Source organism: Trichophyton verrucosum, assembly GCF_000151505.1.
Source record: "Trichophyton verrucosum HKI 0517 chromosome Unknown contig00417_1.f1.exp, whole genome shotgun sequence".
NCBI lineage: Eukaryota > Fungi > Ascomycota > Eurotiomycetes > Onygenales > Arthrodermataceae > Trichophyton > Trichophyton verrucosum.
Genome location: NW_003315350.1, coordinates 28 through 25,549, shown reverse-complemented (window position 1 = coordinate 25,549; position 25,522 = coordinate 28). Strand labels below are relative to the sequence as shown.

Genomic DNA, 25,522 nt, shown 5'->3' with positions numbered 1-25,522 from the left:
TAGTTCTTCTCTTCTGCTATATTGCTATATGCCCTCTAGTTTTTCTGTTTGCCTTCTCAATTTAGCTCATAAGCTTGTGACTCAAACATTGTATGATAGATCGAAATTTTCATGTCACTTACGACTCTAGTCCTGCGACTCGGACGCAGCATATCACACCTCCAAGAATAAATACGGGAATATAGAGGTCAAACTACCAATCCAGCCTGGTGCGGCCCAAGGTTACCACCGGATCGAAAGACCTTCATGCTTCTTCCTCACAATCCGTCTTCTTAATTTCCTACCAAATTCCCGCAGACTGCCCGCGCACACCGCGGCATCACTGGCCGAGAATTCAGCAGTTAGCCAGCTGCTTGGGCGCAATTTCCCTATGTGCAGCCCCATAGAGCCAGCCCTGTTGGCGCTTGGTGCTTGGCGTGTTGCGGGTTTGCATATTTGACATTGCTACCCGGGTCATTTCGGACAACTATCAGATGGCTGCAGCTCCACAGTGAGGGATCAGATAACGAACAAAGTTTACACTCTGGCTTATCAGATCGAGGAGTTGCGTCTCCTGTTGCTCCACGCGGGTAGCAACACAAGCGCTAGAGTGCGAGTATACAGGGATCAGCGCTGTCATGTCAGTTAGTTAGGTGGTCGGGTGGGGGAGAGGATGACAACTGGTACGGAGTACTCCGTATAGTTAAATACTTTACTACCGCTGTACGGAGAGGTGCATGTTCAATTACTCCATACGGAGTGCATACTTTGTGGATACAGGCCTGGAAGTACGGTGTATGGAATAATTCCGTCATATTCATGCACAGGAAAACTTTGAATCGAAAATATACGAAAAACATAAAGCATCCTTTGTTGGCCCTGTCTTTGATATGTGGACAAGGAATGGCTGAAGAGAGCTCTGTGTTCTATCGTCCATATAGGCATGGAATTATCTGACTGAACCAATCAACTTGGGAATATCGGAGAAGGTGAGTAGCTATAGAATTAGGCTAGGATGTTGTAACCAGTAAACGCAAAACTGCCTGGATGGAGAAACGGTGATAAATTCAAACAATACTGTGAGAGCTTTTACGTCGAAATAGAAGCTAAGAAACTAACGAAGTAACTAGTGGGGCGAAAAAGGAACAAGACAGATGATATTGAAACAGAAAGGCGAAGGGGAGATGTTCTGATGTATGACCAGACCCAGGAAATTTCGATTGTGCTGGCATCAACTCACGGCGAACCCGACTCCTGCTTCTGCCTTACCAGGCTAATTTCCATTAGAAATCTGGGCACCAAATATCGCTTGAACAATCTCTGCGCCTCGGACTGCCAAAATTGATAGAAGACTGTCGCTAAGACCATGAGTAGATTCGTTGCATCCTTGCAGCCAGATCCCAGCATCAACATCCACCTGGTTCTTATCTAATTCTAGTCTGTAGTTTCTCTGGACCTTCCATCCCATGTGTTTTTGAGCCAGAAGAGGCTCAATGGAGGCAAGGATGCTTTCATGTGCGTTTCGCACGTAACCAGTTGCCAAAATCAGGGCATCCGCATTCATCTCCTCATTGTGGGTTCCGTTCATGGTGGTGTTTTCAGAGTGGCAGTGCTGCAATGATAGATTGAGTTTCTCGCTCTTATCTGAGTCGACCTTGGAGATCAAGCAGGAAGAGAAGATTCTGTGTTGCCATTGAGTCTCATCTGGGTATTGAATTTTCTGAATGTACATATCTGCGTAGATTTGTTCAATAAGCTCCGGCCTTACAACACTGTAGTTGGTAGAGCGGTGGCGGTCAAGAAAGTGCTGTCTCTCCTTCTCGCTCTGGTTGAAGAACTGGTCGACCCTCTCGGGGTTAAAGAGCTCATTGACACTGGGACTATGTTAGTAACTCCACATTGCCTAGTCACGAAATCTTGCTTTTACTTACAATGGGGAGTCGTCACTCGGGCGGAGGGCCGAGTCTCGCATGATAAGGCTGGTTTTAGCATTAGGATATCTTTTCTGAAGATCATGGAAAATCTCGGCTGCGCTCTGGCCGCTTCCCGCAACAGCAATGCTGTACTCCTTAAGGGTATTGTTAAGAAGGCTGGGAATGGTGGTGCAGTAGGCGGATGAATGAATGATTCTCGAGTTCGTTGGGAATTCCGCTGGAATATTTGGCTTTCCACCGATAGCAACAACTACGTGGCGGGCCTTGCGAGTGGTTATTTCGCCAGTCTCCAAGACCTTAGAGCGGACAGTGAAGAAGTGAACCTTGCCAGTCACAGGATCGACCTCTGAAGGAGTGACGTCGAGGACCTCGGTTCTGTACCTGACCAGGTTGGCAAATTTACTCGCACACCACTTCATGTAGTCTTCGAATTCAATACGGGCAGGGAGAAAGGTCCCGAGGTTGGCAAAATCAAGGAGGCGATCATGAACTTGTAGGTAGTTGAGAAAGGTAAACTCGCTTCTGGGGTTGCGGATGGTAGCCAGATCCTTGATGAAGGAGATTTGCATCTTTGACCCAGGAAGAAGCATGCCAGAATGCCACGCAAAGTTCGGCTGTTTCTCCAGAAAGCAGATTTTTGGGAGAGTGGTGATATCTAAGGAATGGGCAGTTTCAAGCAGGCGGTCGTGAAGAGCAATGGCTATGGCGAGTGATGCTGGGCCAAAGCCAACACAAATGAGGTCATTCAGCTCATCATCAGAGACAGAAGGCAGTAATGGGTGAGTCTGCGCTCTTGTAGATGATGTCGAGGTGGTTTCAGGCTGAAGTTCCAGCTTTGGTACGGGGTAGTTGGTTCCATTTGTGAACCCGTTGCCCATGGCAGAAGTACCATTCATGTATGGACTTAAAGGTTCAAGAGAGGGTGCCATTTCGTCCAGCAAAATGTATATATAGAAGCAATATCGGTAGTCGTACTAGATCGAATGCTTTCGTTTTGGGGATAACGATGGAAATGAAGAACTATTATTGCTGAACGATGCAAAGGATCAACTGTATATACTCGGAGCGGAAGATGGTTTATAAAATCAACTGGAGTAAAGACCGAAGAACCCCTGGAACATGCTTTCTATCTCCGTCGGTGCCTGCCCGCATGTCGCATCAGATAATCATCATTGACACGGGAAAGGAAAGTTTAGAGTTGACGAAATGGTTCCACCAGAAAAACCCTCGATGGGCTGAAAACGGAGCTGCCATGCAATTAATTTGCCCCAGGTGATGCAGGTAGCGAAGGCGCTTAGGCGAAGGTATAGCCACAGGGAGGGGGAGCAAAAAAAGAGCCGGGGACCTCCTGATCCTCAAGGTAGAGTTTGGGACACGGAACGGTGCTGCTGCTGACTATTTCCATAGGCTGTGTTTAGGAATCCCTGACAGGGTGCGTGCGTGTCAATCGAGAAAAACGGCACAGAGAAGGGGGAAATGGTCGCCCTCTCTTCCCATTGATGGCTCTATCTCTCTGTGAATGCGGAATGCATATTCCAAGGGGAGCGGACGGTTTGCGCTGCCCTCTGTTCGTATTTTCAACCCATCTTGCCCTCTTTCGTTTTTTCCTACCCTGCTACCTGCCTGCTCAGCTCAACTCTTCACGCTAACTTGTTTCTCCTTCGCTTGTTTGACGGGGATTGAAGTGGGCTGTGGGTGTTCAGTGGAGATATGCAGCGCTAAGTGTGGAATACTTAAGGGGCCACCGAAAGGTCGGATGTTGTTGACGTCGCACCGGAGTTTACAAATGTTCTTACTTATCAGATCGATAAGATTAGATCCGTGTTTGACCGACACGCTACGCTAGCCCGCATTTGGACATAATCACGTCTTCCTCCGACGCCGAAAAAAAGCAAACAAGAGACAAGAAACGACACTTCTTCCATCGAGGGCGCCAAACCAGGGGCAAACACAACCTCCGGTCAAAAAAGACGGCTCTCGACAAGACAAGGAGGGAATTCACTATCCAGTCGACGCTTGGCCAATCATCCAGCCATCAGCAGCCTCCAGGCCCGACCCTGACAGAGAGGGGCAGGTCTCTACTTACTTGGAGGCCAAGACCTATCGACACTCGGATATTGCCTGTCATGTCTTCTGCAAGGCATAGTTATCTCTGCGTTTCATAATTTTTTTGTTTTTCTCCCTGCTCTCAGAGCAAGCAAGAGGGGGCAGTTAACTGTATAACACGTAGGGTTCTCTTTTTGTTGCCGCAAGGCACACAGCAATGGTGCAAACCAAGATTGACTGCAATGCAGGTTCAGTCATTCTTCGCTCCAAAAAAATTTTTTTTTTCTTATTATTTCTTAATCTAAGGTTTCATCAGCTATTACTTAGACTCGGTTAGAGGTTGCTTGTTGGACCCGCGGGCTTAAGCTCGCCTGGTCCTCATTCCCCGAGCTGGATCCTTGCCGGGGCGGGACGGCGTTTTCGCGCCTTGTGCCTCGTATGGAACTCTGCTTCCTCTCCATCACTTCCTCGGCCGTTTCTCTCTTCTTGAACGCTGTGTTGAAGACGTCACGCGCTTAGTCGCACTATAGTTAAAGTGGGCATCTTTAATTACTTTTTCTTATCAATCTAACCGTCGAACTGATCAACTTTTTCTTGGGTATTTTGAAAGCATTTATATAGCCCGCCAACTCGGGGCTCTCAGCTATGTCGGCATTATAGCGGATTCTCATTTCTCTTCTCTTCCATTAATTGTTGAATCATGGATTCATTCCTCTGTGATCGATACACGCAGTTTCCCAGTCTCAACTATGGGACTGAGGCCGTCCCTTCGCAAGCCTCTGCTACTTGGAAGCTGGACAATATCATCGATCTCGACAGACTGATTCTCGCATGGGCGTCTATATTGAGTCGTTTGAGTGAAGAAGAATCCCCAGTCATCCAAATTGATGGAGCCGCCGCGAGAATACATCTAGAAGGTGGCCATATAGAGAGTGTCCAGATTGAAAAATCGGGCAATTCAGGTAGCCATACTGCAATAGTCACTTCGGATGTAAGGATCTTAACTCAACCCTTTCAACAAAAACAGTTTCCAGTATTAACCAAATTGATAGACCCCTATTACCAGCGAACGATGTCAGCTAGAAATCAGGTATACCCCGCACCAACTAAATGGGTCAATTACATCTAGAGGCTGTACCAGTGTCAGGTACCTGGATCAGCTTGCTAGAAATCTAGAGAGCCTTCTACGAGAGCCTCTACCCCTCTCAATAGTCAATCCAACGCCTTTGATCTTACCAGGCCCTCATCTTTTCCATGAAATGGTTCGTCACACTGGCAACGAGCCAGCAATTTCGTTTCTTAATGAAAGTGGCGAAGTAGAAGATTTAAGTTATGAGATGCTTCACTATCTCTCGGAGCAACTGGCGTCTCACCTGGTACACATCCTAGCCTCTCTTCCACCCCCAGGACAGCACGGAAAGATCATACCTGTGCTTCTCCCCCAATCACTAGACCTATATGTGGCGTGGTTGGCGATTTTAAAGGCCGGTGCCGCTGTTTGCCCATTAAACCTTGATACCCCGACGGAACGGCTTAATTTCATTGTTGGAGATGTCGATGCTCGCGTTGTCGTCACCAATGAGGGGCTTACCAGTGCCTTCCAAAATATCGAAACTTCAATCACTATAGTAAAAATGGAAGAGAGCAAGACCTTTGCGCCAGGCTGTCTTTCTGGCGTGGATGTTTGCAATGAAGATTTGGCATACGTCATGTATACTTCTGGCTCTACAGGACTGCCTAAAGGAGTGGGAATATCGCACCAGGCTGCTGTGCAAGCGTTGCTAGCACATGATGAAATAATCCCTGGCTTCAGGAGATTCCTTCAATTTGCAGCTCCTACATTTGATGTCTCTGTTTTTGAGATATTCTTCCCCCTTTTCAGGGGTGTTACCCTCGTGGGTTGTAACAGACGTTTGATGCTAAACGATCTCCCCGGTATCATCAACCAACTGAATGTTGACGCTGCTGAACTTACTCCAACAGTCTGTGGAGAACTTCTCCAATCTCGAGATGCTGTGCCGTGTCTTAAACTTTTGTTGACAATCGGCGAGATGTTGACAAGACATGTGGTCGACGAATTCGGTTCTTCGGAGGATAAACCTGGATTATTGCACGGAATGTATGGACCTACAGAAGCGACTATCCATTGCACTGCTGTCTCTTCAGTTCGTGCCGGCTCGCTTGTTGGAAACATTGGTACACCTTTCAAAACCGTCTCTGCTTTCATCATTTCTATGGACCACATCGTTGGTCAGGAACCAGTGATACTACCTGTTGGTCATGTCGGCGAGCTTGTGATTGGAGGTCCACAGCTTGCTAGGTACTACCTTAACCGGCCGACCGAGAATCGAAATGCTTTTATTGATTCTAAAACATATGGACGGTTATACAGGACCGGAGACAAGGCACGTCTACATCCCAATGGTGAACTCCAATGCATGGGTCGTATATCTACGGGACAGGTCAAACTTAGAGGTCAACGAATCGAGCTTGGGGAGATTGAGAACGTGCTCTTGAAAAATCAATACGTGAGAAACGCCGCCGCCTGTGTTATTCAGGGAGCTCTCGTTGCTTTCCTATCGGCGGACGTCGCACATTGTACTTCCAGAGATCTGCAGTTGACCTGCCGACGATCCCTGCCGAAATTTATGATCCCTGGGAACTTCGTCATCCTAAATAAGCTTCCTCGCCTCCCATCTGGTAAAATTGACAGGAAAGGTCTAGAGGCGGAATACATACTATCAAAGGGCGTCGATCAAACAGATCTAGCTGAGCCAGCAGGAGACATCGAACAGAAGATCTCCGTATCCCTCAACTTGCTTCTGGAGTCACCCATTACCCCAACAGCAAGCCTTGCGTCAGCCGGCCTTGATTCTCTAAGGGCTATTCACCTTGCATCCTCTTTACGGAAGGAGGGAGTCTTTCTGAACGCCTTGGATATCCTAGAAGCCGACTCTATCCGCAAGATGGCTGCCCTCGTCTTGAAGACACAACCTGAGATGACTATGATTCCCACTGAAAGTGAGCCATTAAAGATGTGGAATACGATCATCCAACAGGGGCACGAAATGTTGAAGCTTACTGAGAATTTACAGCAACCAACAGATATAATTCCATGCAGCCCAATACAGACTGGAATGCTTTTGGAAACGAAGTTAAATCCTAAGACATATTTTAATTCTGTTGAACTGCAGTTCGATCGTGGCATTTCTCTAGAAGGCGTTAAAAGTGCATTTATAAGCACTGCTCTACAAAACGAAGTTTTGAGATCAGGGTTTATTGAAATAGACTTTCCTGGATTCCCATACGCCCAGGTCGTTTGGGAGAGTCTTCATCCCGACCAAATCATAGAGTCGAAGATTTTTGACCATAACTTAGAGTTGCAGAACCAGTGGGATATATTGCATCCACTCAGAGTTCAACTCTGCGTCATTGATGGGCAACCCAAAGCTCTGGTTCATATCCATCATTCGTTGTATGATGGCTGGTCCTGGGATCAGATTATGTGGGACTTGGCCTCAGCACTTGAGAATAAACAAATAACTCAGCGGCCACAATACCGACTCTTCACCCTTTTCCACATAAATAATCATTCCTCCGAAATTCGCGAGCAAGCTTTAAATTATTGGCAGTCTCATCTCCAGGGCTCTACACCTTGTCTGTGGCCTAATTTTCAAGATAGATCTGATCTTCCAAAAGTCACCCAGGTTATTGAGCGTCAGTTCAATATTGACATAGACCAGCTTGATTCTTTCGTTCGGGATTTCCGAATAGGTCGACAAATCATATTCCAGGCAGCCATTGGATATCTACTTTCGGCATACAATGGTACTTCGGATATTATCCTTGGGAACGTATCTGCTGGCCGTACCCTTCCTATAGATGGCATTGAAAGCATTGTGGGACCGTGCATCTCGACGCTTCCTCTAAGACTTAATCTCCAAAAAGCTCGAACTGTCCGTGATCTACTTGCAATTCTTCATGGGTTGAATAGAAAGTCTCTTGTTCACGGATTTGTTCCCCTTCGAGACGTAAAACAAGTCTCCGGAATTAATACGGCTGATCAGTTATTTGATACCCTTTTTGTTTGGCAAGATAGCTTCACCACTATCTGTGGACCAATAGCCCAGGTCGCGTCGAGGGATTTCCTTGAGTTCACATTGACTACTGAACTGGGAATTCAAGATGGCAAAATCCGAGCAAAGGCGACTTTCGAAGAATCGATCCTCCCGGAAAGCCACGTAGTGATATTTTTGAAACAAATCGAAAGTATAGCCATGACTTTCCTTGAGTCTGCCGATAGGCTATTAGAGGACATTCCATCCCATCTTCCGAAGTCTCTGCTTTCAATGGAGAATACTCTTCCACCGCCCTTGAAATATGTTCCTGGTCTATCTGAGTCGGTTGAAGAGCTCGCAAAAATAGACTCAGAGAGGATTGCTGTCGAATTTCTAGATTCTTTAGACCCGGAAACAGGAGATAAAGCTATAAAAACACTGACATATTCGGAATTGGATGCACAATCCAACAAGCTTGCTAGTCAACTCCGGAATCTTGGCGTTGTTGAAGGTAATTTGGTTGCAATATGCCTCGAGAAATCACTTGAGCTTTACATCTCTATTCTCGCTGTCATCAAATCAGGAGCTGGATATGTGCCCATGACACCACAAACGCCCATAAATCGAGTGAAGCACATTATTCAAGAAGCAAGCTGCCGCATTTGCATTGCCGATAGTGAAATTCTGGTCCAACTATCAGATCTCCCAAACACTAGGACAATACTGGCCAAAAACCAAATGTTGATGCAGAATGCTCTATATGAGTTTCCAAAAGCTCCTGGATCTTCCCCTGCATACGCAGTATTCACATCTGGGACCACTGGTACGCCAAAGGGCGTCCTTATTTCACGTTTTAACCTGGAGAGTAACATTGCTGTTTTGTCGGCACTATATCCTGATTTTCCTGAATCAAGATTGCTTCAAGCATGTTCTCATGCTTTTGATGGTGAGCCGACCCATTTCATCCCACATATTACATCTACTAACAAATTCAAGTCTCTGTGTTTGAAATATTTTTTGCCTGGAGCAGAGGAATGACCTTATGTTCTGCAAAGAACGATGTATTGTTCAGGGACATTGAACACGCAATTCGCATCTTGCGGATTACTCACCTTAGCATGACTCCAACCGTTGCTGCTCTTGTGAGAGCGAATAACGTGCCGCTGGTTAAATTTCTTGTCACTGCCGGTGAAGCACTGACACCAAAAGTTCTGATGGATTGGGCGGGGAAAGGCCTATGGCAAGGTAAATAATTTCTATAAAACAAAACAAGTAAATACATGGAGTGAGTGAGACCCTAACCAATATGTCTTTAGGCTACGGTCCAAGCGAAACCACCAATATTTGCACGGTTAAACCCAACGTAGGTATGTCCCACTTTACCAGCAATATAGGGAGACCACTTCCGAACACGTCTGCGTTCGTACTCGCGGAAGGAGAACGGTTTTCTCTTGTCCCACGAGGAGCCATAGGTGAGCTTTGTTTTGGTGGGGATCAAGTGGTAAGTGCATTTCAGAACAGGAATGTAACAACTACTCAAATTAACATTTGATTAGGGTATTGGATATTTGAACATGGAAGACCTCACACGACAGAAGTTTTTAGTCCATGAAAAATATGGGCGGATTTACAAAAGTGGCGACTATGGAAGACTCCTCCCTGATGGCTCAATTGCCTTTGTAGGTCGCCGCGATGACCTAGTAAAAATTCGAGGCCAGCGCATTGAACTGGGCGAAATTACTAGTATTTTGATGACCCATGAAAGTGTTAAGGATTGCGCAACGATCTTGTGTGATTCCAACAATGGAGACTGTGGAGACAGCAAACAGTTGATATCGTTTTGGGTCCCTGAAAATATCAATATCGACGGACTTGGGCAGCATGAAAATTCTCATATTTTCCAGCAACTTTTTGACTATATAGGCGATCATTTGCCTAGTTATATGATCCCATCCTTCCTCATACCAATAAGTCATATTCCCATGACAACCGTCGGAAGAAAGATTGATAAGGAAGCCTTGAAGTATATGTACTTAAGCGCTAATCCAACGCTTCTTGATGTGTATTCGCGTGGGGAGAAAGAAGAACATACCCAGGAAAATCTGACTGACAATGAAGCGAAGGTCGCGGAACTTGTTGCACAAGTTACGGGAGTCTCGACGAAAGAAATAGGGCGACATACCTCCTTTTACCGACTAGGTTTTGACTCGGTGATAGCAATCGCTTTCTCCAGGGAACTAAAACTTGCCGGTTTCGGGCAGATTGACATCTCTGTTATTATGAAAAATGATTCCATCACTCGACTTACGAGGAAGATGTCGCAGAATACTGAAGCCCAGATGCCAGGCTTAGAATCCATTCCAGCATTTAATCATCTCTTCAGTCCAGGCCTAATAAGCAAAATCAAGGATGAAGCTTCTGCGCATGGGGTCAACGTCACCAAAATTTTGCCGTGTACTTCGTTACAAGAAGGCATGCTTTCTGGCATATCCACCGGCAATGATGCGTCATACTACAACCATTTGGTTTTCGAAATCAACATGAACATCGAGCTCTTAAAGATGGCCTGGATGAAAATGGTTGCGAGGCATGACATTCTAAGAACTTGGTTCCAGCAAACTGATGACGCTCGGTTTCCATTCGTTCAAGTCGTTCTGGAGCGGCTTGATATTGCATGGCGATCAATTGAATGCCCAATCGCCGATGCACCCTCGACCCTGGAAAGAAGCAAGCTCTCAGTCGCTGTCAAAGAGGGGCCGCATTCACTCTATTCGTTTACTGTATTACAGTGTGTTGATTCTCCAAAGGTTTTCCTACTCTTATCAATACACCATGCTCTATACGATGGTGAAGCAATGGAAGTCCTCTTGCAAGAGGTCCAAGATTGCGTGCTTGAGCATCAACTTCCACCTGTCGTCCCTTTTGATCTCTATCTTCACGAGATGATCGATGTCAACAGTGATTCAACAGACCAGTTCTGGAGCAATTACCTGAAGGACTTTACTCCTACCTTATTCACATCACCCTCCTCTCTAGTTAAGGGAAGCCCGAAAATGAATCGATCGACTTCCCACATACCTAGCTCAAGCTTTACTGAGGTTTGCAATGCATGCAAGAGCTCGTCTGTAACCACCCTGAGTTTACTACAGGCAGCCTGGAGTAGACTGATATGCTTACTCTCCGGTTCTCCTGATATCTGCTTTGGAGATGTGGTAAATTGCAGGGGTATACCTATCGATGGGGCCGAAAGAATAGTCGGCCCATGCTTCAACACGTTGCCCGTGAGAACAAGCTTGAACGGGAATATGACAAACATAGACTTGATGAGGAACTTGCAATTTAACAGAGCATCCACTCTTCCCTATCAACTCAGTTCAATGAGGCGAATTCAGTCGCGCTTCAGTCAACGAGGCCAGAGGATTTTCGATTCATTGCTCCTGCTACAAGGAAGGCCCCTTCAGTTGAACGAGTCTCTATGGAGGATGGTATCCGAGAATGGTGTAATGGACTTCCCTATTATATTTGAAGTCGTACCCAACCCCGAAAGTGATTCTATGCAGTTCATTTTCCACTTTGACGAGGGTCTTGTGCCGACAACGGATATAGATATCATCATTGCAAGTTACCATGCTATTCTAACCCATACACTTCGCTTCCCGGAGGCTAGGGCAATGGATTTCTCTCTCGTTGAATCTGAGGGACAAGTTCCTGGAGGCCTCAGTGTCTTCAGAAAAATAGGGGAAGGAAATAGAGATCATAAGACCAATGGATATGACGAATCCGAGGAATGGGGTGAAGGATGTCTAGAAATTCGAGATCTGCTTTCAGCAATGTCAAAAATTGATAAAAAGCGTATCAACATGGATACGACTATTTTTGAGCTGGGACTTGACAGTATCAATGCTATTCAGATAGCTGGACATTTTAGAAAAGTCGGCTACGAAATTTCAGCGGCTGATATTCTAGAGGTGAGTTTTCCAATAGTATAAACGTCATACCATTGTCTAGCCTGACACTATCTAGGGGCCTTCAATTCGAGATATTGCATTGGTCCTGCAAGGTTCAAAAGCAAACGACTGCGTCGGCCTAACGCTTGATAGCTTTGACTTCAATAGCTTCCAATCATTGCATTTATCCTCTATCTGCGATAAGTTAGGATTATTGGAAAGTAATATTGAAGCTATCCGACCTTGCACACCGCCGCAAGCAGGTATGCTTGCCTCGTTCATAAACTCAGAGGGCTTGCTTTATTTCAACAGCCTTACGCTGAAATCTCCGGCACCATTGAATCTGATTGCTCTAAGATTTGTATGGGAAAGCGTCATGGAGAGAAACGAGATGCTGAGAACTGGATTCTGTGACGTGAAGGACGACATATTCCCATTCGCGATGGTGACATATCGCCCGGGAGTTATCGAATTACCCTGGAATGAGTGTCTTTCCCCTTCTAAGAGCATATCAGACGCGAGACGTGAACAACACCTTAATGGCAAGAGTATATTGAATCAACTCCACCACCCGCCGTGGTTCCTTACCGTTAAACCTTGCAGTGGCTCCACGCTCATGCAACTTTCAGCCCATCACGCTCTCTACGACGCTCATTCAATGAACCTTATACTCTCAGAAGTGATAAATGTTTATAATGGATCTACCTTACCGCCAGCGATTCCGGTGTCTTCGGTCCTGGGTTACATTGTCGAGAAGTTTCAATCCCCTGAATCAGAGAGTTATTGGAGCGAGGTGGGCCCTTCGTTCAGTGCTACGAAATTCCCAGACATGAATCCTCTCCATGCTAAGGTAAACGATACCCGTTTCCTTTCCCGAGACTGTTCGTTTACCATGGAGAAACTACAAGAAGGCTGCCGTGAGCTTGGAGTTACCTTACAAGCCGTTGGTCAGGCTGCATGGTCTCGAATTCTCTCGTCATACCTGGGAGAGTCTACTGTTACATATGGCTTGGTACTCTCTGGTCGAGATATCTCTGAACAAGCTCAGGATACTGCATTCCCCTGTATTACGACAGTGCCAGCTCAGCAAAACGTGGAAGCAACGAATCGGGAACTGCTTCAGCAGATCATGAAATCCAATGCCATGGCTGTGAAATATCAATTTACGTCACTGGCAAAGATTCAGCGTCTGAGTAAAGCAGACTCCCCACTCTTCGATACTCTTTTCGTTTTCCAAAAGCTGGCCTCCACGGATAAACAAAACACCCTCTGGGATGTAGTTGAAGAAAACAGTCAGACTGAAGTAAGTGGAAGGAGCGAAAACGGGATATGCGTCATGCTAACAGATATAGTATTCTGTGTCTCTTGAGCTGATCCCGAGTAACGATACTCTCAAGCTTGCTGTGACCTATCAAAATCACATTCTACCTGACGGCCAGGCCTCCTTGCTCCTTGATGAACTTGATTGGTTGCTGACTGATATTCTACAATACCCTGATTCAACTTCTTCTTCCCTCGACACTGCAAGCCGCTCCATTGTGTCTGTTTTACCAAGAAAGGATACTAAAATTGATTGCCCAACTCAACTTTTACATCAGTTTGTAGAAGTTGGAGCAACTAGGCATCCATCTAAGGTGGCACTCGAATTTGCGGAGAGAGTCAATGGCAAACTAACTACCCAGAGCTGGACTTACAAAGATTTAGATGAACAAGGAAATAGATACGCAAACCTACTTCACCATCTCGGTGTGAAACAAGGAACTTTGGTTGGAGTTTCCTTTCAGAAATGTCCAGAGGCTTACTTCTCAATACTTGGAGTCCTCAAAGTTGGCTGTGCATTCTTAGCGATTGATCCCAGTGCTCCAATCGCTCGAAAACAATTTATATTGGAAGATTCGAAAGCAGATGTCCTCATGTGCGGGATGGGACAGCAAAATGAGTTAAAAAATCTGACTGGCATAAGGCTGGTCGTGGTAAATGAAGAGGGTCTACTGAACGGAGTGGACTCGACACCTCCAACACTAAGCTTCCCGATTCACGGTGATGAAACCTGCTATTGCTTGTATACCTCAGGAAGCACAGGTACACCGAAAGGTTGCGAGATAACTCATGACAATGCTGTGCAAGCCATGCTTTCATTTCAAAGATTGTTTGGAGGACATTGGGATGAATCGTCTCGGTGGTTCCAGTTTGCTTCATTCCACTTCGATGTCAGCGTTCTTGAGCAATACTGGACGTGGAGTGTAGGAATATGTCTAACATCTTGCCCTAGAGATACTCTCTTTGAAGACTTTGCGGGAACCCTTCGTGACTTGTCTATCACACACATTGATTTGACTCCTAGCCTCGCACAGTTAATACACCCTGAGGATGTCCCATCCCTTTGCCGTGGTGTTTTTATCACAGGGGGCGAAAAGCTAAAGCAAGAGATCCTTGAACATTGGGGCCCTCATGAGGTCATTTACAATGGATATGGGCCAACCGAAGTCACAATCGGTTGTACAATGCTTCCACGGGTCACTTCTTCGGATAAGCCGACTAATATTGGTCCGCAATTTGATAATGTCAGTGGTTATGTCTTCAAACAGGGTACCAATACACCCGTTTTACGTGGTGGTATCGGAGAACTTTGTGTGTCTGGCCCACTTGTTGGCAAAGGTTATCTGAACAGACCACAATTGACAGCAGAAAAGTTCCAATATATTGAGACATATGGAGAAAGAGTTTACCGAACTGGTGATTTAGTACGCATGATGCATGATGGAAGTTTCTGCTTCCTTGGACGTATTGATGACCAAGTGAAGCTTCGAGGTCAGAGACTTGAAATCAATGAGATAAACCATGTGATAAAAAATTCCACAGAGGGAGTGGGAGATGTGGTGACAATGGTACTCAAACATCCCACTGCAACTAAGGAGCAAATAGTGTCTTTCACCACTGTCCTTACTTCTGCTTCCACAGCTTCCTGTCCAGAAGTTGACTTCAGCCCTGAGGCTGGCAGAGTTTTGGAAGCCATCCGCTTGGAATGCCGGTCACATTTACCAGGGTACATGATCCCGACTCATATTATCCCGTTAACGAAGTTTCCGTTATCATCTAACAACAAAATTGATAACGGTCAATTGAGAGGAATATTTGCGTCGATGGTACTGAGCGAAATGCAGACATTGTCCAGTCATGAGCAGGAAAGCCCAACCGAAGACACGGATACAATCAGGGCGATAATTCCTATATTGTCTAGATTTACGAAGGTCGAGGAGAAGACAATCTCATCATCTTCAAACATCTTCGAATTGGGCCTGGACTCTATCTTGGTGATATCCTTCTCTCGGGCGCTACGGGAAGCTGGCTTTCCAGCTGCCCACCCATCAGTTGTGATGAAATGTAAGTTTGTTCCGTGTTGAGAATATGGGTGGATTGTGCTGATCCTTTTTTAGGCTCAACTATTTCGCTACTAGCTAAGGCTATTGAATCTCCTGATAACAATGGTGAAGGCGAGAGGCGCCAGTATGAGGATGCAAGGCAAAAAATAGCAGCATTTGCTCATATGCATATGTCACACGTGGCAAACGAACTAGAAGTTGCTCCACAGGATATCGAAGCCATCACTCCATGCACATCATTGCAAGATGGCATGCTGTACCAATGTCTGAGGAATGAATCTCACCCTTACTTGACATCATTCAAGTTTCAGCTTGCACCGCACACCGACATACCGATGCTTAAGGAGGCTTGGAAACGAGCACAAGTTTCGTTCCAGTTGCTACGTACAAACTTCCCTCTTACAGATGATGGATACGCTCTCGTTGTCCTTAAGGAGGCAGCCCTACCGTGGTTCGAATTTGTAATATCAAAGGACGATGAACTTGAAAGTACAGCTGAGAGCCACTTCAAGAAGTGGAACCTTGGTTTCAATAATTTCATGAGCCGAGTCTGGGAAATCGGTATCGTCTCCAGCCCAAAACGCAGATGGATGTGCCTGAATATATTCCACGGTTTATACGACGGTGTCAGTCTCCCAATCATCCTTGATGCAGTGAAAAACGAATACAATAGCGGACAAATACCGAGGTCTATGCCATTCACCGAAGTACTGCCTCTTGGCCCACTTCGTACTGTGCCTGCTGCTAAATCGTTCTGGGTCAAACATCTCGAGGACCTGAGCCAAACGACAATACCACGGATACCGCTCCCCGAACCTGGGTCCAGAACTTTGACAATTCGGATTGAAGGCTTCCATGGCATTGAGGAAACAAGGAGATCACTAGGCGTTACGGAACAAGCAATGTTTCATGCTTGCTGGGTGTATACGTTCGAGAGGTACTTTAGTTACACCCCGACTATGGGCATTGTGGTTTCCGGAAGATCATTCGACTCAGAAGACGCTAATACTGCGGTTGGGCCTTTGTTTAACACTATTCCTTGCAATATTCCGAAGTCCGGTTTCTCGACCTTTTCTGGACTTGTGAAAGCTTGCCATGACTACTCTGTCTCTGCCCTTCCTTTCCAGCATACGCCGCTGAGATCAATAATGAAATGGATCGGTCGAAGTTCCCAGAGACCTCTGTTTGACGTACTCTTTGTTTTCCAGAAACAAGAAAACACCACCTCTCAATCAGGGGAGTCGTTATGGGAACCTGTGGCATCCTTCGCAGAAGCTGATTACCCCCTTGCCCTAGAAGTGCAGAGTCAAGGAAGTGGATCTTTCCAGGTGACGGCCGCGTGTCAAGGAGATATCTTGACTTCTGATGGTATTTCCGACTTACTCGAAAATTTCAAGCTATCTTTACGTATCTTTGTGGAAGAACCATTCTCGAATCTTGGCTTTTCAGGAGATTCAACCTCCTTGGAGGCTTCGTCGAAGCAGCTTGCCAACAAAGTCATTGGGGACCCTTCACCCAACGGCACTGCCTCGTTTCAATGGAGTCAAGCAGCTTCATTGCTGAGGCAAGAGATTGCTAAATTAGCAAACCTCGATGTGTCGGAAATAAATGAGGACTCCTCAATCCTTGAAGTTGGCTTGGATAGCATAGATGCCATCAAACTCTCCTCTCGCCTGAAGCGTGACCACATAGATTTGTCCGTGGGCAATATCATGCGAAATAGGACTATTCGAACCATGATGGCCGAGGTTACAGTGAATGGCAGTGCCACTAAAGCCGACCTGACTTACTTGAAATCTTTAGAGAGTCAATTACGACGGTCTCTGGAAGAAGATGGGAAAGACCTGGGAGATATTGAACATATCTATCCGGCGACACCCTTGCAGGAAGGCATGATCAATGAAATGTTATCATCTGATGGCCTTCACTATTTCAACCATGACATCCTGCAGATCAACGAAGATGTGGACGTCACCATGTTGAAGAATGCATGGGAAACTATCGCGAAACGTCACCCAATCTTGCGGACTTCCTTTGCCACGGTGCCTGACCCAAATTTGCCTTTCTCTTATGCACAACTCATTCACAAATCAAGCATCAAAATTGACTGGAATATTGTTGATGTTGCAGAAAATTCCATTGAATCAATTATTCAAGAGGAGCGAGCAAGGGCATTGTCACTGGTAATGTCAAAACCACTATTCAACTTACGCCTCATTCGAGATAGAGCCAAACTGCTTCTTATCCTTTCTCTGCCTCATGCCATGTACGATGGATGGTCACTCACCCTTCTCCATCAAGACGTAGCGAGCGCCTACTCAGGCCAATTTAGCGCACGCCCATCCTATCAACATGTCCTTGAAGCTATCATCAGTTCATCCAGAGATGAAGGTCTGCAGTTCTGGAAAGGCGTACTCTCGGATGCAGAGCCGAGTATATTTCCCCCACAGCCAGGTGCTGGTGGTCAAGGAGCGCTGGTGCACCGTGACGAGACTGCCTCCGATATACCACTCTCGCATGTGTTGGACTTTTGCAAGGCCCACGGCGTTACAGCCCAAGCTCTTGGTCTTACATGTTGGACCATTGTCCTTGCCAGCTACCTGGGACAATTGGACGTTCTATTCGGCACAGTGATGCTTGGACGAGACACAGAAGAAGCTTCAAAAATTGCTTTCCCAACAATGAATACCGTTGCCGTCCGTGGAATCCTACACGGTTCTGTGTCCGAGATGTTAGAATACGTGCAGAGGAATCTGGGTAACATGTTGGCGCATCAACACTACCCACTACGAAAGATCAAGTCTATGATGGGAGTAGGAAATAAGGATCTTTTCGATACCCTTTTCATCTACCAGAAGAGCCCTAGTTCGCAGGAAAGTCAAGATAAGCCTCTCTATAAATCGATTAACAGCTCATCGAGTGTGGAGTATTCCATCTGTGTCGAACTAGAGGCTATTGATGACTCCGCTGTATGGCGTGTTGCCTGCAAAGATACCATTTTAAGCAAGAAAGATACCAGTCAACTTGTTTTGCAGCTGTTGCAAGTATTCAAAGCTATTATTCAATCACCAGAGATGTCCACTGCAGACTTCGTAGAGGTTAGAGAACGGCCAACCCTTGATAGTGTGACTCAAAACGGTGGTTCTTTACCTGACGGGCCCAGTGGTATCGCCATTGAGCCCGTAGTGTGGTCACTACTGGAAGACAGGATCAGGGATACCTTGTCACTAGTTGCTGCTGTACCAAAGGAGGAGATCACCAGGAATACCACCATCTTCCATTTCGGTATTGACAGCATCAGCGCTATCAAGGTCTCTTCATTACTCAGACGGCAGTCTGTGCTCATCTCTGTTAGGGATATACTGCGAGCGGAGACTGTTGGAAAAATGGCGGAGATAGTCAATTCTGCGCAGGAGAAGAAGCCAACAACTGCAACTTCAAGAGAAAAACTTTTGTCACCGCAAACGCTGAGGAATAGCAACATCGACCTACAGCTGGGGAAGTATGGTATGAAGCGAGAAGATGTTGAGGCCTTCCTCCCGGCTACGGCAGGGCAGATTTACATGCTGGAGACCTGGAAGAACTCGCATGGAAAGCTCTTCTTCCCAGACTTCTTCTACAGGGTTACTGGCCGCATCACTCAGAGCCAGCTAGACAGCGCATGGAAAGTGATGACTGCCAAACTACCGATACTTCGTACAACAATACTCTCTATTGGTGATACCGACATGCCTTATGTACTGGCTGAGCTGAAGCAAGCTAGTAATCCGATAATCTGGAGATCCGATCTGAGGGTTAAGTCGAATCGTCGCCATGTCGCGGCCAGACAGGGCTCTGGACTTGTCTATCTATATGCTTCTCAAACTGAGACGGAGACTTTGCTGATGCTACATATCCACCATGCCCTTTATGATGCAGTGGTGCTTCAGCATCTTATCAATATACTTGAGTCACTATGCCAGGGTGTGTCTACCCCGGTAAGTACGCCAGTAGACATTGCAGAGTTTATACAGTACGGCAAGGCTATGTCTTCTGAAGCCCAGCAGGAGGCATTCTGGAGGGGCTATCTAGGAAGTGATACTACTCCGGTTGCCCAAAATGCTTCTGGGCCTGTGATGGACGTCCAAGCCGGGGCAGGAAAGTACCAGCCAGGTCTCCTGGACAATACCGACTGGCTGAACAAGATCTGCCAGGCAGAAGGATTATCAGTGCAGGCCGTGTTCCTGGCAGCCTACTCCAAGGTACATGTGAGAGAGTTCCATGTCCGAGGAGCAGACTTGACGGTTGGTGTATATCTGGCCAACCGCTCCCACGACCTGGTGGGCCTTCCAGAGCTTGTGGCGCCAACACTGAACATTGTACCACTCCGCATCCAAGATCCAGGGTCTCGCTCCGTGTTCGAGCTAGCGCGCATCATCCAGAGTGACCTGCATGAAATCGGTTCTGCCGAGAACTGCACCGTGTCGCTGGCCCAGATAGCGGAGTGGACAGGAATCAGGCTCGATACGACAGTGAACTTCATCAAGTTACCGGAGGTGGTGGCACAGGTATCAACAGCGACGACCGGTGCCCCGCAACTAGTTCAGGTTACAGAGGAAGAGGTGCTCAAGTGGCAGAGCAAGGAAAGCTGCAACAGCAACGGCAGTGAGCAAGTGGATGTGGCGGCAAAGGGCAGCAGCAGCAAGCTTTGGCTGGAAGAGATGCTTGGAATAGAGAGTGGAGTTGGATTGGAGAACGCGGGAGATGTTTACAAGGTAAGCCCCCCAGGGTCCCAATTATCCCAGGATTCCCCTGAAAAGCAGGAGGCTAATAACAAGCCATCTCCACAGCCGTCCGTGGATATCGAGGCAGCGGTTAGAAACAACACGCTGGATGTCGGGGTGTTTGGCCCCAGCAGCGACAAGGCTTTGGGGGTGCTGGACGGAGTCCGGCGTGAGCTCCTTGCCCTGCAGACGTCCAGCGCCAGGTGAGACGCTGCCTGCTTCATCGAGGGGCCGGTTGATGCAGGGCGTTGGCCGTCCGTCGTCCTCCATGCTGCGGTACGCTATAAAAAGAATGCAGGTACGGCGTTGCGCCCACGGTTATCCATGTAAATAGAGTTAGCGCCCTCCACAGAACATACTTGTACTCCATTTATATATAAGTGTATATATATATAGACTGTGTCGATTTAGTTTATTGATAGATCCTATCTTTTTCTTTTCCTTCTTCTCCTTGCGACTCTCGTGCCCTTATGCTGCTGTCGCTGTCTTCGGCCGCCTCGCCGCTTCCATCTAATCTCATCTAATCTCATCTTATCTTATCTCTCTTTGTTTGTTTGTCTTGTTTGTCTTGTTTGTTGTCTTTTTTCCCAAAGCAGGCTAGCCCTGCTGACTCATCATTTTCCGTCACGAGATTTTCCACGCTAAACCCAACCAGGAAATCATAACAACAACGCGTAGAATCGCGTGAGGGAGAAAAAAAAAAAAAAAGGCTTTTTTTCTTTATCTTTCGAACTTCAACATCGTCAAATCAACCACAATCAAACAACATCGCCAACCTCCGCTGCGTCCCTCGAGCCGCCACCACGACACGACACGCCCAGCGACAGCCATCAACCACCACAACACCAGCATAGCACCCGTTAATTCAGCTGCTGGTATCTGGCATCGCGTTGGCCTGCGACTCGCATTTCCCCCCTTTTTTTTGTTGTCGCTCCTTAAAAACCTCCTTCTGACAGCGTGGATAACGACTCAGCCCGGTCTCCCGCCAGCCAACTCAGCACCACGTCTGTCGCGATCGGCCGCCAGCAAGTCAAGTTTCATCAGCCAGGTCGCCTTACACTCGTTCAGCCTTGATAAAGTGGCCAGCAGAGACGTCTTGTCGAGCATGAGTATCGGTGCTGACTCGCGCGCTGGAGTTGATACATAGGCGTTGCTGATGGAAGTTACGCCGGCACTCTAGGCCTGTCTCTCGCTATCTGTCTGTCTGTCTGCCTGTCAGCCGGCAACTCGCAAGCCACTTGTGAATAACAACCTCTTTTTCCTTTTACTATAAACGCGGACTGTGAGCCTCTTCACTGTGGTCTGTTATCAATAAAGATCACCTGTCTGTGACGCGCGGAGGGGGAGGAGATTCATACCAGGCGCGATAAGGAAGCCTTGTTATTTCTCCCTGTGTGGCCTCAAGACAGGACTCATCATCCACTACCAGCCCACCCAGAAATCCTGTTTAAGTGAAAGAAAGTGTGTGAGTGAGAGCCAGCATTCACTTCACTTGCAGTTTATCGGCCTGGAGCAATGGTGGCCTCGTTCTCTCCTCACCGTGATGCTGGAGGCACTCTGCACCTCTCCACCAGCAGTTTTCATGCCACACACAAGAACTCGGCCCTGAGTCAACTTCGACGCTCGCTATCGAGGAGTCCGTCCAAGACAACGGACTTCAGATTGCTCTCTCCATCCACGTTCAACTCACCGGCAACCAGGCACCCAAATTTCACTTCGTCCAATCTCTCACCTTCTAAACAGACCTCCCACGGCAAAATTCTTTTCGTTCCTAACCCAAACACTCCGTCTCCCGTGGCTATTCCTTTCCCTCCCAGTGCAAAAATCCACCGTCCTCCTATGCGCCGGAGTCGTTTCATGCATTCCTCCAAGACTAGTAGTTCCTCCGGCTCAGCAAAACGGGTACTGGGTGAGTCTAGAGATAACGGAAACTCGGCTGCTTCTCCAGAACCCCCCACCATCGACGCCATGGATGAAAAGGTTTCTACCACGCCACCGAGCCCAGTGCTCTTCAGAGGCGGCCAGGAGAGCCCCCTCATTCTATCCTCCCCCATCGAGCAACATTCAGAAGATACCTCTGCTGGACGAGAGAAACGCCGAAGTGGGAACATGGAATCAACGACACCACTCTCCTCCAGCCCCTTAAAACGGGCAGATGTCAACATGACGATGGATTCCCTCGGTGCTGAGAGTCCTTCAGCCAAGCGTAGAAGCTTGCATGGTGTTAGCTTTGGCGCCGATTTTGACGTCTTCGAGTCCAGCTACTCAGCAATCAATTCTCCCCTAAACAACCAGAACCCAAAGGAGCCTCGGCTCCAACCACCGGGCCACTATTTCTCTACCATACCAAAACGTTCTTCCTCGTTGAGGCGATCTACCATCCAGCAACGACATCCGGAGCGGTCTCCCTTTGTTCGGAAGATAAGCGCGGATAATGATGGATCGCTTCAGCTACAGAACAAGAATCGCATGGCAATCGACAATTCGACTTTCCTTCCCCTCAATGGACCAGACTCTTCTCCATCTCCGAATCCATCTACGTCTCTGTTCACAGCTCCTTCGTCATCTACTTTCCACCCTCCTACTCATCCTCTCTCTCGCACTATTACGCAATCCTCGTCCAGCTCAAGCGTCGGGGATGACTCTCCCACCAACAGAGCTCTAAGCTCAAATTTCTCGGAAGCCAGGCCCATCCTTAACTTTTCCAAGTCTCTGCCAATTGGTGCTGTAGCACCAAGGGCTCCCAGTCTTCTACGACAGGAATCTTCCAATGCCTCAGCTTCTCCCTTTTCCACACCGGAAAACTACAAGCTTGTGAAACCATTGCCTGCGGCTTTCATGTCCACCGGTCTGATTTCGAAGAAAAACAAGAATGTCTCGGACTTCCGTAACAGCTCGACTATGAGCCACAACATGCCCGAGACTCCTTGCAAACGCGCATCAAATGTACTTTTTGGACCCAAGCCTCTGCACCAAGCCAACAGCGCAAAATTCCTTCCTTACCACAAGTCTTCCAGCTCCTTTGAGACCCCCTTCACTCATCGTGTCAAGGCTCCCTCTTCCCGTGTCGTTTCAACCTCCTCCCGCCGTGGGAGTCTAGCTAGTATCGATGGTGATATTAGCTCTATTCCACGATCACCATCGGCCCCTTTTGACAGCCAATGTGCCACAGACTCAGATCTTCCTCCCACACCCACCAGGCGAGGCCTCTTCCCTCAACACGTCTCCAATTCCGCCCCATTCCAATTCCAAGCTGCAAGTCAACCAAACTCCGATGCCAACAGAGGCGAATCCGGTTTATTTTGTAAGATAGACCCCTCTCCCTCCGGTCCTTTTGATTTCTTTTTCAATATCGCATTCAATCTTACATTGTATACTAATGGATCGTTATTTCAGCGAGCCCGTTCTACTGTAAAACGCCAGAGTCTGGGCCTCCAAGAACACCACGAGATCATACTTTGACTCCCGATGCCAGTAATCTTTCGATCACAGCTCCTGATGATCACACCTTCAGTCTTGTAGAGTCAAATGCCTCAGCTCTACCTGCAACTCCCACCGCTCCCCGTGAATCGTTTCCAAATCTCGGGAAACGAACTAGCTTCCCTCTTGGCGGCTATAATTCCCCTGATATTGACCCGTGCCTAAACTCACGCTTTGACAAAGTGGAGCTCATTGGTACCGGTGAATTTTCCCTCGTCTACTCAGTCTCAGAGCGTGTTTCTCCACCATCATCAAGTCAACTCTTCCAGTCTCAGACGCCCCTCTCGTCTAACTCGACCCCTACCAATACCGGCAGCCGGAAGTTATGGGCTGTCAAGAAGTCTAAACAGCCATATGCTGGATCCAAGGACCGAGAAAGACGAAATAATGAAGTCGTCGCTCTCAAGGCTCTTCATGGCTCTGATCATATAATTAGCTATGTTGATAGCTGGGAGGATAAAGGATACCTCTACATCCAGACTGAGTTCTGTGAGGAAGGTAGTCTTGATGTATTTCTATCTCAGGTAGGCCTGAAAGCTAGGCTTGACGACTTTAGGATATGGAAGATCCTACTAGAGTTGGCACATGTAAGTTTGTCTACACTCGTTATATACACACGAGAATTAACTAACTCCTTTTAGGGCTTGAAACATATTCACGATACAGGTTTTATCCACCTGGATTTGAAACCAGCAAATATTCTCATCACCTTCGAAGGTGTGCTGAAGATTGCAGACTTTGGCCTTGCCACTCGTTGGCCTGCTGCAGCTGGAATCGAGGGTGAAGGTGATAGAGAGTACATTGGACCAGAAGTACTGATGGGCCGATATGACAAGCCTGCAGACATATTCGCTCTCGGGTTGATCATGTTTGAAATTGCAGGCAATGTTGAGCTCCCAGATAATGGAGTCTCGTGGCAGAAGCTCCGAAACGGGGACATGAGTGATGTTCCAAGCCTGACATGGAGCGGAGAAAGCAGCAACATCCTCCGTGATGCCTCGGGCAATCCACTAGTTGAATCATCAATTGGAAACCTGTCTTCATTTGACGATTTCGACAAAGACTGCCCCTCACAGGATGTTTCTTCCAACTACTTCCAGCTGGCTCAGCGAAAGGGCGCCCCTAGTGCCCGCAGTGGGGAACTTGCAGAGCCGCCAGCGTTTATGGTTGATGCAGATAATGACCAAGCTCTCGATAAACTAGTTGGATGGATGATATCCCCTAACCCTCCAGACCGTCCTGTTGCCGATGAAATCCTTCAGTCCTTCGGGGTACAATGGGCCGAACAGAGACGTCGAGCCGGCGCCACGATCTTCGAAGGGAACTGGGGACCGGCTGACGAGGTACTTAACGAAGACGCCGAAATGATGGACGTCTAAATATGATGGATACAAACACCTTCGTCACTTTCATACTGAAAACCAATACTTCAACGGATTCTTTTTTTTGTCTTTCCTTTTTTTTCCAACAATTCTTCGCACCAGCTGCGCGATGAGCAAGCCAGGGGTTACCAACGGGGACAATTATGGGAAAGGAGTTTTAATTTGGGCAAGGCAAGGCAAAGCTAGGAGTTCTCCCTACTTTTTTTCTTCAAATATTTGGTTTGTTGACCATCCATCTCCTTTGTAAAGGGACTCATATTTTTCTTATCATCCTTTTCCTTTTGCTTTTTTCCTTTGTCGCACCTTTCTTTTGTGTTATACCTATCTATCTTACCAGTGATGTCAATCTGGAAAGCGTCTGAAAGCACCCGCATTGCATAGCAGCATGATATTCTGAGTTATGATGGATGGTTTTGTTTTAATAACAATGTATACTACGGATAAACTAGCTTGCGATATTTTAGAGATGGTACTTTTACCTGTTAAAGTAATATTAACTTTTTCTTCACTGTCTTCACTGCTCTACTATCTAATAAATGTTTTCTTTTTC

The 25,522-nt window shown here is 47.1% G+C and overlaps 4 protein-coding genes across 4 annotated transcripts; 2 read left to right on the top strand and 2 right to left on the bottom strand.

Moving 5' to 3' along the window:
- Window positions 1–1,252: 1,252 nt before the first annotated feature.
- Window positions 1,253–2,809, bottom strand: TRV_05453 (uncharacterized protein; the record flags this gene model as incomplete). The annotated part of the gene is made up of 2 exons (XM_003020406.1): window positions 1,253–1,859; window positions 1,911–2,809. 2 exons carry the CDS (start codon window positions 2,807–2,809, stop codon window positions 1,253–1,255), a joined length of 1,506 nt encoding a protein of 501 aa, XP_003020452.1.
- Window positions 2,810–4,659: 1,850 nt separating this feature from the next.
- On the top strand, window positions 4,660–20,317 carry TRV_05452 (nonribosomal siderophore peptide synthase SidC; the record flags this gene model as incomplete). Its single annotated transcript, XM_003020405.1, has 8 exons — window positions 4,660–4,950; window positions 5,012–8,963; window positions 9,014–9,262; window positions 9,412–9,518; window positions 9,574–11,985; window positions 12,041–13,267; window positions 13,317–15,348; window positions 15,402–20,317. The coding sequence occupies 8 exons, from the start codon at window positions 4,660–4,662 to the stop codon at window positions 20,315–20,317; spliced, it is 15,186 nt and encodes a 5,061-aa protein (XP_003020451.1).
- A 1,308-nt stretch (window positions 20,318–21,625) lies between these two features.
- TRV_05451 (uncharacterized protein) lies at window positions 21,626–24,969 on the top strand (the record flags this gene model as incomplete). Its single annotated transcript, XM_003020404.1, has 3 exons — window positions 21,626–23,414; window positions 23,603–24,177; window positions 24,232–24,969. The coding sequence occupies 3 exons, from the start codon at window positions 21,626–21,628 to the stop codon at window positions 24,967–24,969; spliced, it is 3,102 nt and encodes a 1,033-aa protein (XP_003020450.1).
- A 185-nt stretch (window positions 24,970–25,154) lies between these two features.
- On the bottom strand, window positions 25,155–25,319 carry TRV_05450 (uncharacterized protein; the record flags this gene model as incomplete). The annotated part of the gene is made up of 1 exon (XM_003020403.1): window positions 25,155–25,319. A coding segment is annotated over one exon (165 nt), but the record flags the coding sequence as incomplete, so codon positions are not given.
- Between the last annotated feature and the right edge of the window lie 203 nt (window positions 25,320–25,522).